This window comes from Littorina saxatilis, linkage group LG2 (assembly GCF_037325665.1).
Source record: "Littorina saxatilis isolate snail1 linkage group LG2, US_GU_Lsax_2.0, whole genome shotgun sequence".
Taxonomy (NCBI): Eukaryota; Metazoa; Mollusca; class Gastropoda; order Littorinimorpha; family Littorinidae; genus Littorina; species Littorina saxatilis.
In genome coordinates this window covers 100,907,116-100,922,115 of record NC_090246.1, presented here as the reverse complement: position 1 = coordinate 100,922,115, position 15,000 = coordinate 100,907,116, and the positions used below count along the sequence as shown (strand labels likewise).

The window sequence follows — 15,000 nt, the reverse complement described above, 5'->3', positions numbered from 1 at the left end:
TCGCCGAGCTGCAAAAAATATTCTGCATGAATTGAATAGGTCCACGGATGATAAACTAAAGCTCCTGAATTTCCTCCCCTTGAAAGATCAGTTGACGTTAAACAAGGCTGTGTTCATGTATAAAATTCTAAATGACGACTGTCCTAAATATTTGCAATCACATTTCAAACATGCCACAAAAAGATATGGGTCCCAAAAAATCATCCCTCCTATACCTCGCATAATCGAGCTTAGCCTTCTCGGGAGCGTTTCTCTGGAACTCCTTCCCCCAACAGATAAGAAATGCAACTTCAGTGAAAATTTTTAAGAGACAGTCACGTTCACACATCATTCGTGAATGAAATGTCTTGTTCGATTGTTATTTTGTTGAACATTTTGTACTAGTGTTAACGGATGTGTAGCTGATTTGAGCAACTTAATTCTCAAAATGAAAGGTTTAACTGCTGTGTCAATGTAATTTTGTAATTTTTGAGTTCTCCCTATATAATTCCTTAAATGCACATTGTGTTGCAATCCATACAATGTAATTCTGTATCTTATAGATTGAATTTTTATTTTTTATGTCCGTCTGTCTTTATGTGTTGTATAAAGGACAGGTTGGAAGAATAGGCTTTGCCTAAAACCTTTATCCTTTTGTAATAAAGTTCTGAGTCTGAGTCTGAGTCTCTCTCTCTCTCTCTCTCTCTCTCACGCTCTCTCTCTCTCTCTCCTTCTCTCTCTCTCTCTCTCTCCCTCTCTCTCTCTCTCTCTCTTTCTCTCTCTCTCCCTCTCTTCTCTCTCTCTCTCCCTCTCTCCCTCTTTCTCTCTCTCTCTCTCTCTCTCTCCTCTCTCTCTCTCTCTCTCTCTCTCTCTCTCTCTCCTCTCTCTCTCTCTCTCTCTCTCTCTCCCTCTCTCTCTCTCTCTCCCTCTCTCTCTTCTCTCTCTCTCTCTCTCTCTCTCTCTTCCTCTCTCTCCTCTCTCTCTCTCTCTCTCTCTCTCTCTCTCTCTCTCTCTCTCTCTCTCTCTCTCTCTCTCTCTCTCCCTCCCTCTCTCTCTCTCTCTCTCTCTCTAAAAGTAGTATTACTCAAACAGACTACTCTCACCGACTCAGACTACATCAACATAGGGGTCCTACCTCTGAAGTCAAGAATGAATTACAACAAAGGAATAATGATGCATAAAATTATGACAGAAAATGCACCCGAAACCATTTGCTCAAAGTTCTCTTTGAAGAATTCGCACCACTTTATAAAACTAAACACTCCTCTTCCTAGGATAGACCTATTTAAATCAAGTCTTGTTTATTCAGGAAGCAGCCTCTGGAACGCTCTTCCGGACGCCCTGCGGCAATCCACCAACACAGATTCTTTTAGAACCAAATATTCTTTCCATTTAATGAACTCTATGAACAAATAAACTTGATTGGTATGTTTTCTTTGTATACAGTTGTTCATTATTGGAATTATGGTTTATTGTGACAAAATCACGAAGATTTGGCTCTGTAATACATTGTTTTGCTGAGCTAATGTATTGTTGGGTTACTTTCCGTTTATTTTCATTGCTTTACACCCAATTTTGAACACTACCTTATGATCTACAATGCTTCTACATAATGCGCTTCATGTACATAAACTTATATGTTCTACCATTAATGTTTTTATGTAACCTTTTTTTCCCTAGTCATAGTTATAGTAAAATAGTTTAGTCCCTCTTTAGGGCGAGGGCCAGATGCAAAAAAGCATATCTATGCTTATTCTTGTCACCCTCGAAAAATAAAGATTTGTCATTGTCATTGTCATTGTCCCTCTCTCTGTCTCTGTCTCTCTCTCTCTCTCTCTCTCTCTCTCTCTCCCTCTCTCTCTCTCTCTCTCTCTTTCTCTCTCTCTCTCTCTCTCTCTCTCTCTCTCTCTCTCTCTCTCTCTCTCCTGTGTGCTCTCCGACCGGGCAAGACGTGTCTACACGGCTCCGCACTCGAAGGATTCTAGCGACGTGTATAATTTCTCCAATATTGTGAATTTTTTTGTGCGGGCACCTAAAGATGGGTTGTACCTGTCTGTGAAAAGTGTTTGGCAAAATGTTGCCTTCTTTGGTGTAAAACAGTGGTGCAAACACGTTTCCTTTGTTCCAAGTCAGTGAAAATTGAATGGACCGACGCCCGCGGACTGTCAATATGTGGTAACATTACAACGATGGTGTAATCCCATCTGCGGGATCCATCCTCTGCCCAGCCGTCGTGATGCAACATATGTGAAGTTCTGTGCCTGCCCCGGCGAGTGTGAAAATGTGCTGTGAAGTGTGTGTAGTACTATAGTGTGCTGCGTGTGTGTATTCATGGCGTCCTCCGTAGGCACGGAGCTATCAGCCAAGCTCATCCCAACCCTGTGCCCCAATCAGAAAAGATTTTTCTGCGGAGAGCATGAAATCGTATTGTGGCGAAGCGCTCTCCTTCTGCGCTATTCTTCCTTTCAAGGAGGGAGTTTTTCATTTAAATCCCAAGATTTCGACAAAGACAATACAGTTATTGAATCAGTCATTGTGCCATCTTTTGAAACACCCAACGTCACTCCACCAGAACTGGCAAAAACCGTGTTGCGGTTCAAAGTACAGAACAAGAAATTCCTAACAATCACGCTGTACTTCACAGTGACACCTGCCGGCACGCTGCTGTGTCAGGGCCGTGGGTGCGCGATGTGGAGTGCTGAGTGCGACCTTGTGGAGAAGCTGTTAGCAAAATACAATGACAACAACGATCATGTAGAGCTTACAGAGTCATTGTGTAACTTGCCCCTCTCTTTCCGCTCAACCATGGAAGACAAGTGCCCCATAACTTCTACCCCTCCTCCCGTTGCCTCCCCCAAACCCACAGACACCGCTCCTCCTTTCTTTGTCTCAGACACCCTCACCCCCACCCCCATCCCCTCGCATCAAGACACCGCTGCAACCACCACAGGCCACGCCACGCCGCGCAGCACTCTGTCTAAGAGGTCTGTACTCACGCCCCGCAGCCGAACGCGACACGATGCACGCAGCTCAAGGGGCAGGCCTGCCAACAATGCTCTACCTGCAGTGTGGCGTCGTCTATCTCAGGTTGAGGATGAGATTTCCGCCATCCACTGCATCCTCCAAGACACTGTAAATGCCACAAAACAGCTGTCGGATGGTAAAGCGGAAATAAGTCAAATCGAAGACGCTAAGATGCAAGTAAAAAACACTCTGATGAGAAACTTTTCAGAGAAATTCGAGAAACAGGCAGAAGAACTGTCAGTCCTAAAAAACAAAGTGACCTGTCTCGAAAACGAAAATGTTAGCATAAAATGCCAGTTGCAGGAAGCGCGCCGTGAGGTTAAATCAAAGAAAAGCTACTCTCAAGCAGTTCAAACTGTAACTGCTGCCAATGGCAATGCCACCCGGACCACACTTCCCCCTTGCCAACTCTCTGCAACAGAGAACTGTGTGCAACAAAGCCCTCGCTATGTTGGGAGCGCTATTCCTCCCTCCCCTCCTCTCATGTATGCTGTCCCCACCACTAACTCCTTTGCCGCCCTATCCGATGACAACTCCCCCAGCGAGTCCAGACTCTCCCAGTCCCAGTCGGTCCACCCACTTAAGGAAAACCCTGCTGAATGTGTGGACAGACAGAAACCAACATCACCCCAAGAAACATTGTCCACTCTTTCGGTTGCCGGCCAGTCAACCATGCTCTTGATCGGCGATTCTGTCATCGAGCATGTCGACCCACAACGACTGGCACCAAAGGGTGAGATTCTGCAAAAAGTATGCGTGTCTGGTATGACAGTGTACGACCTGTGCAAATGGCTGCACGGCAATGCCACATCTCCTTCAGCAGCAGTGAATCGTGTGACTGTTCATGTTGGCGTCAACAGTTGTAAGATGGGACCTGTGTCGGAGAAAGAGTGGGCCGACATAATTGGACTGTGCCGCAAAGTCTTTCCTAATGCCAGAGTCTGTCTCAGCTCCATCCTGCCAGCAAAAGGTCGACACACTTTCAATAACTCCATCCTTCCCTCAAATAGAAACCTGGAAGCTGCCTGCCGACGTCTCGATGCTGTCTTCGTAGACAACTCCAGCAGCTTCACTGCGAGCAGTGGTGCACCGAGATTGGCGCTCTACAGCGATCATATTCACCCCAGCGCAAAGGGCACTGCCAAACTGGCTATTAACATCAAATATGCCGACACACCCAACTTGAAAGAGGACCGCCGCTCCAGCGATGACGCTCATCAAGCAAAGAACCATGACCAGGACAACCGCGACCTTTCTCGTCGCAAGCAGCCTCCACACAGACACTCTAATGAGGACACGGGTGCACGCTCCATCCCAAACCACCATTCCCACTCCTACCCTCCACCACCTCCACCCCCGCCGTCCTCCCACCACTACCCTTCACTTATTCCCACCCGTACCCCTGTTAACCTGCCCCCTCCATTTACCTACCCGCCCACCCAGTCTACACGAGAGTCTGTCGGTCAACTGGCGCATGCAGTGACCACGCCAACGCAACCAATTTGGCAATACGCAAGCAGCGCAATTGCGCCGCCCATTCGCCCCTGTCCGCAAATTCGCCCTACCAGTCATCAGCAGTTTGCGGTCCCTCCCCCCGGACACCCACCTGTCTACAGCCAGTCTGCTGACCGTGTCCAACTGCCGCACCTGTCGTCACAGCTCAGTGCAAATGCAGTTCAGCTGCTGAATTTAATTTCAACTCAGCTGATGTGTTAAAAGCTTAAAACTGAAGGCTGTGTAAGTTAGGTGACCTTCGGACTGGTCGGAATATTTCAGTTTGTTTAACAGTATTGAGCGTTGTATCTGCTCCGTGCATAGTCACAAACAGCATCAAATGCAGCAACTAGTGTGTGTGTGTGTGTGTGTATGTATGTGTGTCTGTGCGTGAGTGCATGTGTATGTGTATGTGTATGTGTGTGTGTGTGTGTGAGCGCGATCGCCGGGTCGCCTTGGACAAACATTATTTGGTTCAATTTTCTTGTAGTGTTATACAACCTAGAGCTTGTGTTACGCTTAAAATCTTACGATAAAGTTCGAAGCGTTTTTGCACCTTGTGCAGTGACTATACCTGTGTTTCTAGTTGTGCCTTGCGTTGTACTCGGACTGCCTGTCTGTGTGACGTGACGTGGACACTGAGGAAAGAGTGTGTTTCCTTCCCTTCGGTTCTAGCACTTCTCCATATCGTCTGATCGACCCGTCGTAGCACATTGTTTAGAACTCTATTGTGTAATTCGTAGACGACAAGGACTTTGCCTTTTCTAGCAAATCTTGAACTTTCACTCTACAACGTCCAGTGTGTGCGGATTGTGTCTGCTTCTGCGTGTACTCTTAACATTTATAAGCATGTCGGCACTAGCTCCAGCCGCAGGACTGAATATCGGACACTTAAACATTTATCATCTCTTGAACAAAATTCCTGATCTCTGCGTGTTATTAAATCAACATTCTCCCATAACCCATTTGTTTGGGATTTCAGAGACTAGGCTGGACTCACGCATCTGTGATGATATGTTGCGGATACCTCACTATTCTGTTATCCGACGCGACAGTATGGAAGTACAACATACTGGTCTTGCTGTTTATGTCCATGATTCCATTGCAAAGTTTGTTAAGCGCAGGGCTGATCTGGAAGTGAAAAGTATTGAATGCCTTTGGCTTGAAATTTCTTATAAAAATTCGAATTCTTTTCTCCTCGGTTTTGTATATAGAAATCCCGCATCCAATTCAGCTTGGTCTGACGATTTTATTGATTTGATGGATAACATCAAATGTAATAATCGCAATGTTTTGTTACTTGGTGATTTTAACATAGACTTGCATAAAACCCAGACAGCCTGGCGCTCAGTTACATCTCTCTTTGGATTCCATCAACTTGTGAACACCTCAACCAGATTGACTGATACAACATCAACGTTGATTGACCACATTTACACTAATAATACTTCCATGGTGTCAAACGTGAAAACTGTACCTTCAAGCATCAGTGACCATTGTTCAGTATTTTGTTCTTGGTCGTTCAAGTTACCTAAGCCGGTGCACAAGGGCCATACAACTATTGAATATAGAAGCTTTAAAACGTTTGATGAAACTAAATTCTTCTTTGATCTCAGTTTAGCACCATTTTCCTCTGTGTTTAATCATGTTGTTGCTGACGAAGCGTTGGGCGCCCTTTTAGATATTTTTTATCCTATAGTGGATAAGCATGCCCCACTACGTCACCACAGAGTGAAATATCCATCTCTTCCCCCATGGTTGACGGAACAGATTATAGAAGCCATGTCCCTGCGTGATTTTTACAAAGCAAACAACATGAAGTCTGATTTTAAGAAACAAAGGAATAAAGTGACAGAATTAACACGTCAAGCAAAAGCAAATTACTTTAATACATTAATCGAGGACAAGAAAGATATTGCAACTGTTTGGCGTGCTGTTAATAACATATTAGGTAAATCTAAACAGAACTCAAATCGGTCTGCCACAACCATCTCCCCTGAAGATTTTAATAACCATTTTTTGTCCCTTGCCAATAGGCTAAATGAATCTGCAAAATGCGACAGTCCTGATTCTGACCTTGAAGTCTCTCTCACAAAATTACATGATTTTTGCAATGACAAATGTAAACCGGACGATTTTTTTAATATTCCAGACATGGCAGTGCATGAGGTAGGTAAGGCGCTAGAAGGCCTTGAGAATAAAAAGTCCATGGGTCCTGACAAGATTCCTCCTTACTTGGCCAAATTAGCTCTACCATATATTGTGGAGCCACTCACCTATGCGTATAATCTCTGCATAAAGCAAAATACTGTACCTAGTTTACTAAAAAGAGCAAAAGTAATTCCACTCCATAAAGGCGGAAATTTATCCGACCCAAATAATTTTAGACCCATTTCCTTATTACCCATTTTATCCAAACCATTGGAAAAACACATTCACAAACATTTGCTCGCGTACATAGAAAGCAGAAACCTTTTTGATCAATTTCAATCTGGTTTTTGAACAAATCACTCTCGTCACAGCGCCCTTTCCACGCTATGCGACACCTGGTTGTCTGCAACAAACCGATCTGAAATCAGTGGTGCTGTGTTTCTCGACTTTAAAAAAGCGTTTGATCTTGTTGATCATTCAATTTTACTGAAGAAATTACAGTTGTATCTCAGAAACAGTTCAGTGTGTAACTTTTTTGCTTCCTATTTACAGGACAGATCTCAATATACTGCCCTAAACTGTAAAATATCTACTGAGGAGACTGTGAAATGCGGGGTGCCTCAAGGGTCAGTGCTTGGGCCGATCTTGTTCTGTCTGTATATCAATGATCTGCCACTGCACATTTCTGACAGTAATGTAAGAAGTGATTTTTTTGCTGACGATTCTTCTCTTCACTCAAGTGGAAAGTCTGTTACAGTAATAGAGTCCTCCCTTCAAACAGCTTTAAACGATGTAAATAACTGGTGTAGTGCTAATGCTATGCTTGTCCATCCAATAAAAACTAAAAGTATGGTAATTGCAACCAGACAAAAACATCAGATTTCTCCACTCAAACTAAATCTTACTATTGGTACGCAATCAATTGAACAAGTTCAACAGCATCGCGTTTTAGGGGTAATTCTTGATTGTGAATTCAAGTGGCAGGCACAAATACAGCAGATTTGCAAGAAAGTAGCCAAGAACGTTTTCCTCCTATCCAAGTTAAAGCAATATACCGACAGAAGGACTCTGGAAATGTTCCACCATGCTCATGTAATGCCTCACATTAATTATGTTTCGACGCTCTGGGATGGCAGCAGTGATGTCCACTTGAAAAAGTTAGACTCTCTCTATCGTCGCTCGGCCAAACTCATCGTAAAGGATAATGCCTCAACAGATATGAAATTAAAAATGCTTAACTTTCTTCCACTGGAAAAGCATCTCAAGTTAAACAAAGCCATGTTCATGCATAAATTGTATCACGGTAAAGTGCCGATTTACATTACATCATTATTTAATAAAGCTACCCACAGATATGGGTCGGTCAACTTGATCCCACCAATTCCACGAATTGACCTGTATAAGACCAGTCTTGCTTTTTCGGGTACTTCAATTTGGAATTCACTTCCATCATCCTTTAAGCACCTAAAGTCATTAAAAAGTTTTAAAAAATGTGTAAAAAACCACTTAATGTCTGAGTAGTTTAACGCCTTTTGACTTACCAAACTTAGTATTACGTCAAAAAATATGCTGTGCATTGTATTTTCTGAACATATTTTTGTTACTCTATTGCTACATGTTCGATTGCCACCAGCTTGTATTTATAATTACCTGCATAGTATGCATTTGATTTTATGAATAACCACATATGTATGCTCTTCATGCCTCGTCTTTATCATCATCATCATCATTATCATCATCATTATCGTCATCATCATCATCATCGTCATCTTTATTATCACGTTTTCCGACCTCCTTTTGTTGGTTAACTTTTTAACTTTTTAATTTTTTTTTAATTTTTATTTTTTATTTTTTTAATATATAATTGTGTGTCTATGCGTCCCAAGGACAGATTGTAAGAATTAGAAAAGGCGTAGCCTTAAATCTAAATCCTTGTAAAATAAAGTTCAATTCAATTCTCTCTCTCTCTCTCTCCTCTCTCTCTCTCCTCCCTCTCTCTCTCTCTCTCTCTCTCCTCTCTCTCTCTCTCCTCTCTCTCTCTCTCTCCTCTCTCTCTCTCTCCCTCCCTCTCTCTCTCTCCCTCCCTCTCTCTCTCTCTCTCTCCCTCTCTCTCTCTCTCTCTCTCCCTCTCTCTCTCTCTCTCTCTCTCTCTCTCTCTCTCTCTCCCTCTCTCTCTCCCTCCCTCTCTCTCTCTCTCTCTCCCTCTCTCTCTCTCTCTCTCCCTCCCTCTCTCTCTCTCTCTCTCTCTCCCTCTCTCTCTCTCTCTCTCTCTCTCTCTCTCTCTCTCTCTCTCTCTCTCTCTCTCTCTCTCTCTCTCTCTCTCTCTCTCTCTCTTAGGTGGCATTCCCACATTGAACATCTGTGTAAACGCGTTTCAAGAAATTTATTCCTACTTTCAAAACTTCAGTCAGTCATAACTTTAGACGCCCGAAAAATGTTCTACAACGCCCACATCAAACCTCACATTGATTATGCCTCTGTCATCTGGGATGGCTGTAGTGATGCATTATTCAAAACTATAAATTCTCGTCATCGTAGGTCAGCTAAACTCATTCTGCCTGACCCATCACTAACTACTGACGCAAAACTGACAGCCCTCAATATACCTCAACTTAAACAACAGCTTTTATTTAATAAATCAGTTTTCATGCACAAGATCCTACATGACCAAGCACCCGAATATCTAACTCACTTGTTTCAATCAACACCTTCTCGGTATTCCACTTTCAAGCATAATCTGGCCTGCCCGAAGCCACGCATTGACATATTTAAAACTAGTCTTTCATACTCGGGAGCTTATGTCTGGAACTCCCTACCTACATGCTTAAAATCGACCAGTAACCTTAAAACATTCAAAACACATCTGCAAAAATACATTCAAACATCACTTTAATGTAATGTGCCTGGTTGCTCAAACGTATGTGTGCCTTTTATCCTTCTGAAAATGTGCATGTATGTGTCTTGCGTCAACTTGGTGTGATAAGAATACATTCTCGTGTATTACTCCTTCTAGTATCTAAGATAGTATTACTGCATTTTATACTGGCATGGTGATTCCTTCATAATCTAAGATGGTATATATTAGGTCATGAACGGGTTTTTTTTTTTATTTTTATTTTTTATTTTTTTTTTTTTTTTATTTTTTTATTTTTTTTTTTTTTTTATTTTTATTTTATTTTTTTTTTTTAAACTTTGCTACCTGATCCTTTATTTGGTTAGTGTGTCGTGTTATGTTGGCTTGCCTTATAAGTTAGTTGATCTTCTGTGTGTGTGTGCGTGTGCGTGTATATATATGTGTGTGTGTATGTTCTGATAATGTATGGTTGTATATCTGTATATCACATGTCGATAAAAAATGATCTTATTCTTATATTACTATTATTGCGTGTGTCTGCGTTTCATCATAAAAAGTTTGTTCCTATGTATTCCCATTTCGATTATAACCATTTTGCTTAGATCAGGACTAGCTGTAAGAAAGGTCCTACGGACCTAATGCTATCTTTCCTGTAATAAAGTTCAATGTTTCAATGTTTCAATGTTTCTCTCCCTCTCTCTCTCTCCCTCTCTCTCTCTTTCTTTCTCTCTCTTTCTTTCTCTCTCTCTCTCTCTCTCTCTCCCTCTCTCTCTCTCTCTCTCTCCCTCTCTCTCTCTCTCTCTCTCTCTCTCTCTCTCTCTCTCTCTCTCTCTCTCTCTCTCTCTCTTTCTTGAATTTGTTAAAGCATAACAGGACAGGAAGAGATTATGATGCTTTCAAGAAATAGTTATCCTCTTAATTCATTCAATGAGATCAAGCAGTCTACGGTTATATGGCATTTAAAACATAAATGGTTTACAAACAGATCTTCTTTTTCATTCGATTCATGCACTTGATCCATATTTTTGACCAAGTCGGACACACACACATACACACACGCACACACACACACACACACACACACAAACAACCCCACACACACACACACACACACACACACACAAACAACCCCACACACACACACACACACACGCACACACATACGCACACACAGGCACAAGCACACACAACGCACAAACACATACACACAGACGCACGCACACACACACACACACACACACACACACACACACACTGGTACATGCAGGCAAAACGCCTTTTCTTTTCCAGTACACTGACTTCAACTAAAACCCCACAGCCTTGTGAGGGCCTCGGCATCCACAAACCGTCAAGATGAGCTACCGAGCCAGTCGCATGACTAGCTACCGAGGCACCAGTCGCTATGAGGACGGCTCGGTGACTCCCCGCCCCACCAACATCGAGAACAAGGTGCTGGAGTACGACGTGGACATCCTGGACGTGCAGTTCAACCACACGGGGCGCTACTTCATCAAGATGACCGTGCAGAGCCTGGCAACCAGAGACTACTCCAAGGTATGAGTTAAGCTGATGGTGGTTCGTGCATGTTAGCAGTGAAAGTCAGGACGGGGTTGTGTTGAGGTTACTTTGTTGGGAGGACAGAGGGGATGATACAAAATTAGCACATCGAAATTTATCATGCTAAGTTGGTTTTTACATTTAGTCAAGTTTTGACTAAATGTTTTAACATAGAGGGGGAATCGAGACGAGGGTCGTGGTGTAGAATAGAATAGAATAGAATAGAATAATGTTTATTGTCATGAACCAGTAAAGTTATTGACACAACAAACAACAAATAATGCATTATACAATGCTAAAACAATCCGTAACAAATTTGCCAAGACGAACTTGAACTTCGTCTTCTAAGAATAAGTTACTTGGATTTTTGTTAGCATATTTCATATTGATATGTGAAGCATCTTCTTTAAATTCATCCCTTAATTTAACATATTTATTGCATTTATCTAGAAAATGTATTTCATCTTCTATGACATTGCATTCAATACAAAGACGATTTTCTTTAGGGATATTCTGATGTCTTCCACTTTCAATTTTTAGACAATGTGTGCTAGTCCTTAATCTGCTTAACATCTTTCTGTGTTTATTATTCTTAATTTGTATTAAATATGACTGCATTTCGTAAGATTTACTGATCATAGAATAAAACTTAAGTCTGGAATATGTATCTGATTTTTCTTTTGTCCAGTATCTTATATATTCCTCTTGTTGTTTTTTGTCAATGGCAAACTTTAATTTGTGTACATTTAATGTAGATTGGTTATGCCAAACGTGACTAAAACCTAAGTTTTATGTGTGTGTGTGTGTGTGTGTGTGTGTGTGTGTGTGTGTGTGTGTGTGTCTGTGTGTCTGTGCATGTGTGTGTGTAGAGCGATTCAGAGTAAACTACTGGACCGATCTTTATGAAATTTGACATGAGAGTTCCTGGGTATGATATCCTCAGACGTTTTTTCCATTTTTTCGATAAATGTCTTTTATGACGTCATATCCGGCTTTTTGTAAAAGTTGAGGCGGCACTGTCACACCTTCATTTTTCATTCAAATTGATTGAAAATTGGGCCAAGCAATTTTCGACGAAGGCCGGACTTCGGTATTGCATTTCAGCATGGAGGCTTAAAAATTAATTGATGACTTTGGTCATTAAAAATCTGAAAATTGTAAATAAAATTATTTATTTATAAAACGATCCAAAATTACTTTTACTTTACTCTTCATTATGTTCTGATTTCAAAAACATATAAATATGCTATATTCGGATTAAAAACAAGCTCTGAAAATTAAAAATGTAGAAATTATGATTAAAATTAAATTTCCGAAAAGTGTTTTAAAAACAATTTCATCTTATTTCTTGTCGTTTCCTGATTCCAAAAACATATAGATATGATATATTTGGATTAAAAACACGCTCAGAAAGTTAAAACGAAGAGAGGTACAGTAAAGCGTGCTATGCAGCACAGCGCAACCGCTACCGCGATAAAAAGGCTCGTCACTTTCACTGCCTTTTGCACTAGCGGCGGACTACAGTCGTTGTGTAAAAATGCAGTGCGTTCAGTTTCATTTTGTGAGTTCCACACGGCTTGACTAAATGTAGTAATTTCGCCTTACGCGACTTGTTTAAACCTCTGAGAGTTCCTTCATCAAGATGACTGTACAAAATCCATTTACCAGAATTACTCTAGGGTAAGGCTGTAAGTTACTGCACGAGAAAGTCAAGGAAACAATATGCCAGTGTCGCATACACCAAATGTCATGCATGCAAACGATATCTAACGGCACCGATTTGTGCTACGGGGTACCACCAGGTGGAGTTACGCAGATGGCCACAGGACGTGTTCGCCAAGGATCACGAGGCACTGACGGACGTCGTGGTGCAGTCCAAGAAGGACCAGGTCGTCAACTTCCAGAACAAAAAGTTCACCTTCAGACTGCCAAAAGGTTGGTAGCCTGCGTGTGTGTGGTCCAAATTTAGTCAGTATCTCGCAAAATCAAAACAATTTGATTTGTTTTTACATGTTATTCATTTAAAGGACATCTAGACTGTAAATGGAAATCAACATTGCACTGTTCAATCTGAAAGAGGAAAAAAATAGTATGAGCTCTGACCGTTTTTATTTTACTGGAAAATGGATTTTTCTGCTTCTCATAATCAAAAGAGATGTCAGAGATCTTAGGCACAGCAAGTTTTTCATAAAATAAACTACAAAATGTTCAAAATGTGTCACATCTTTCCTTTAGAAAAAAATATCCAAATTCCCTGACTACGTGCACCGAACATTGATAATGTATAATTAAAATCTCTCTTTGCACACAAACCAGGTTCAATACAGAAACAGAAACAAAGTTGGCAAAGGTACATATTGGTGAAGCGCTTTTGCTCCTGTGTTTTCACTTTAATTCATCTCACCTTGTGCCACCTAATAGGTTTCTGCAAGAACGACAAGAACCACGACGTGTACCTGCTGGTGGAGGCCTTCTCTCTGCCCCCCAACAGCGAAGGCTCGGGGAAGAAGGTGGGGGAGGGCAAGGTCGCCATCTATCCCCGCACCAACGCCCCCCGACCCAACCACTCCGCCTCCCCTGGCCAGGACATCTATCGCTACGACGGCATCGTGTCCCTCCTCAGAACAGCACAGGTCAAGTCTTTTGTTTCGCTTTGACAAACGTTTTGGGTTGTTGTTGTTGTAAGTTTGGCTTCGTCTTCTATGATATGGCTCTTCGGCAAATAATGACCACGTGTGGTTCAGGTTGGTTCTCTGAGTAAAGCCTCTTTGTGATATGGCCTCTCCCCTGACACTCCCCCCCCCCCCCCCCGCAACAAATGCTTGCGTGAAGTCGGATGAGTTCAAAAGAGCCATTCGGTATTATTGACAAAACTATATCGCCCCCCCCCCCCCCCAATCCGCTTCTGTTTAACAACTCTCACCTGCCTGATGGAGAAACACCCTTCCACATTCAGTGGCCTCCTCGTCTCCTCATACCTGGTTTATCAGTTGCCCCCCCCCCCCCCCACGCCACCCCCTCCCTCACCTCCGTCCCATGTCTTCATGTCCTGCCATCTCCCACCTGTACCATTTTTGCAGCTCCGAGTTGTTTTTAACTTTGCAACCCAATCTCTTTCCCTCTTCTAAATTTCTAGTTCTGTGAATGGCTTTTTACGAAATTATTTCATCAGAAAAATTCTCACTCTGCAAAGGTAGCTGTGAGGGTGTTGAATTTTGGTATATGACCAAGTGGAGGGATGATCTTATCCTGCGTAAACTTTTGGCCAGATCTGAGATGATTAGAGTCGAATTGTCTCCACGGAAAGGACCGTGCCTTCAAACTTAACGGTGTTCAAACTTAACGGTGTTCAAACTTAACGGTGTTCAAACTTAACGGTGTTCAAACTTAACGGTGTTCAAACTTAACGGTGTTGTGCCTGTTCGCCGTGCAGGTGGACAAGTCTCAGATGCACTGCGGCAGGATGAGGTGTAACTTGGGCATGCACGAGACACTGCCCATCATGACGCCAGCCAGACCCCCACTGGACAGGGAGGCCTCCACCAGCCCAAGGACAGGCAGGACACCAAGGCCTCCGCCGCCCAAAAAGACAGAGGTCAGATATTAGATATGAGACTTTTTGAGAATGTCGTTAAAAGGCCTAGGGGACGAACGCGACGGATTTTGCAAATAAGGGCCTCTGGCTCTGCGTGGAGGTACTTTATCTGTGTATCTGTCTGTGTGTCTGTCTATGTCTACTCCCCCTTCTCTCTCTCTCTCTCTCTTTCTCTCTCTCTCTCTCTCTCTCTCTCTCTCTGTTTCTCTCTCTCTCTGTTTCTCTCTCTCTCTGTTTCTCTCTCTTTTCTCTCTCTCTCTCTCTCTCTGTTTCTCTTTTTCTCTCTGTGTTTCTCTCTCTCCCTCTTTCTCTCTCTCTCTCTCTCTCCCTCTCTCTCTCTCTCTCT

General features: G+C 42.5%; 1 protein-coding gene across 2 annotated transcripts in view; it reads left to right on the top strand.

The window, feature by feature from the left end:
* Window positions 1-15,000, top strand: part of LOC138960346 (coiled-coil domain-containing protein 33-like) — a 57,738-nt gene that overhangs the window by 2,988 nt on the left and 39,750 nt on the right. For both annotated transcript variants that reach the window (XM_070332224.1, XM_070332223.1), the window contains exons 2-5: window positions 10,793-11,056; window positions 12,862-12,994; window positions 13,481-13,692; window positions 14,493-14,654. In XM_070332224.1, coding sequence (XP_070188325.1) covers window positions 10,856-11,056; window positions 12,862-12,994; window positions 13,481-13,692; window positions 14,493-14,654 — 708 coding nt within the window. In that variant the 5' untranslated portion in view covers window positions 10,793-10,855. The remainder of the gene's footprint in view (window positions 1-10,792; window positions 11,057-12,861; window positions 12,995-13,480; window positions 13,693-14,492; window positions 14,655-15,000) is intronic.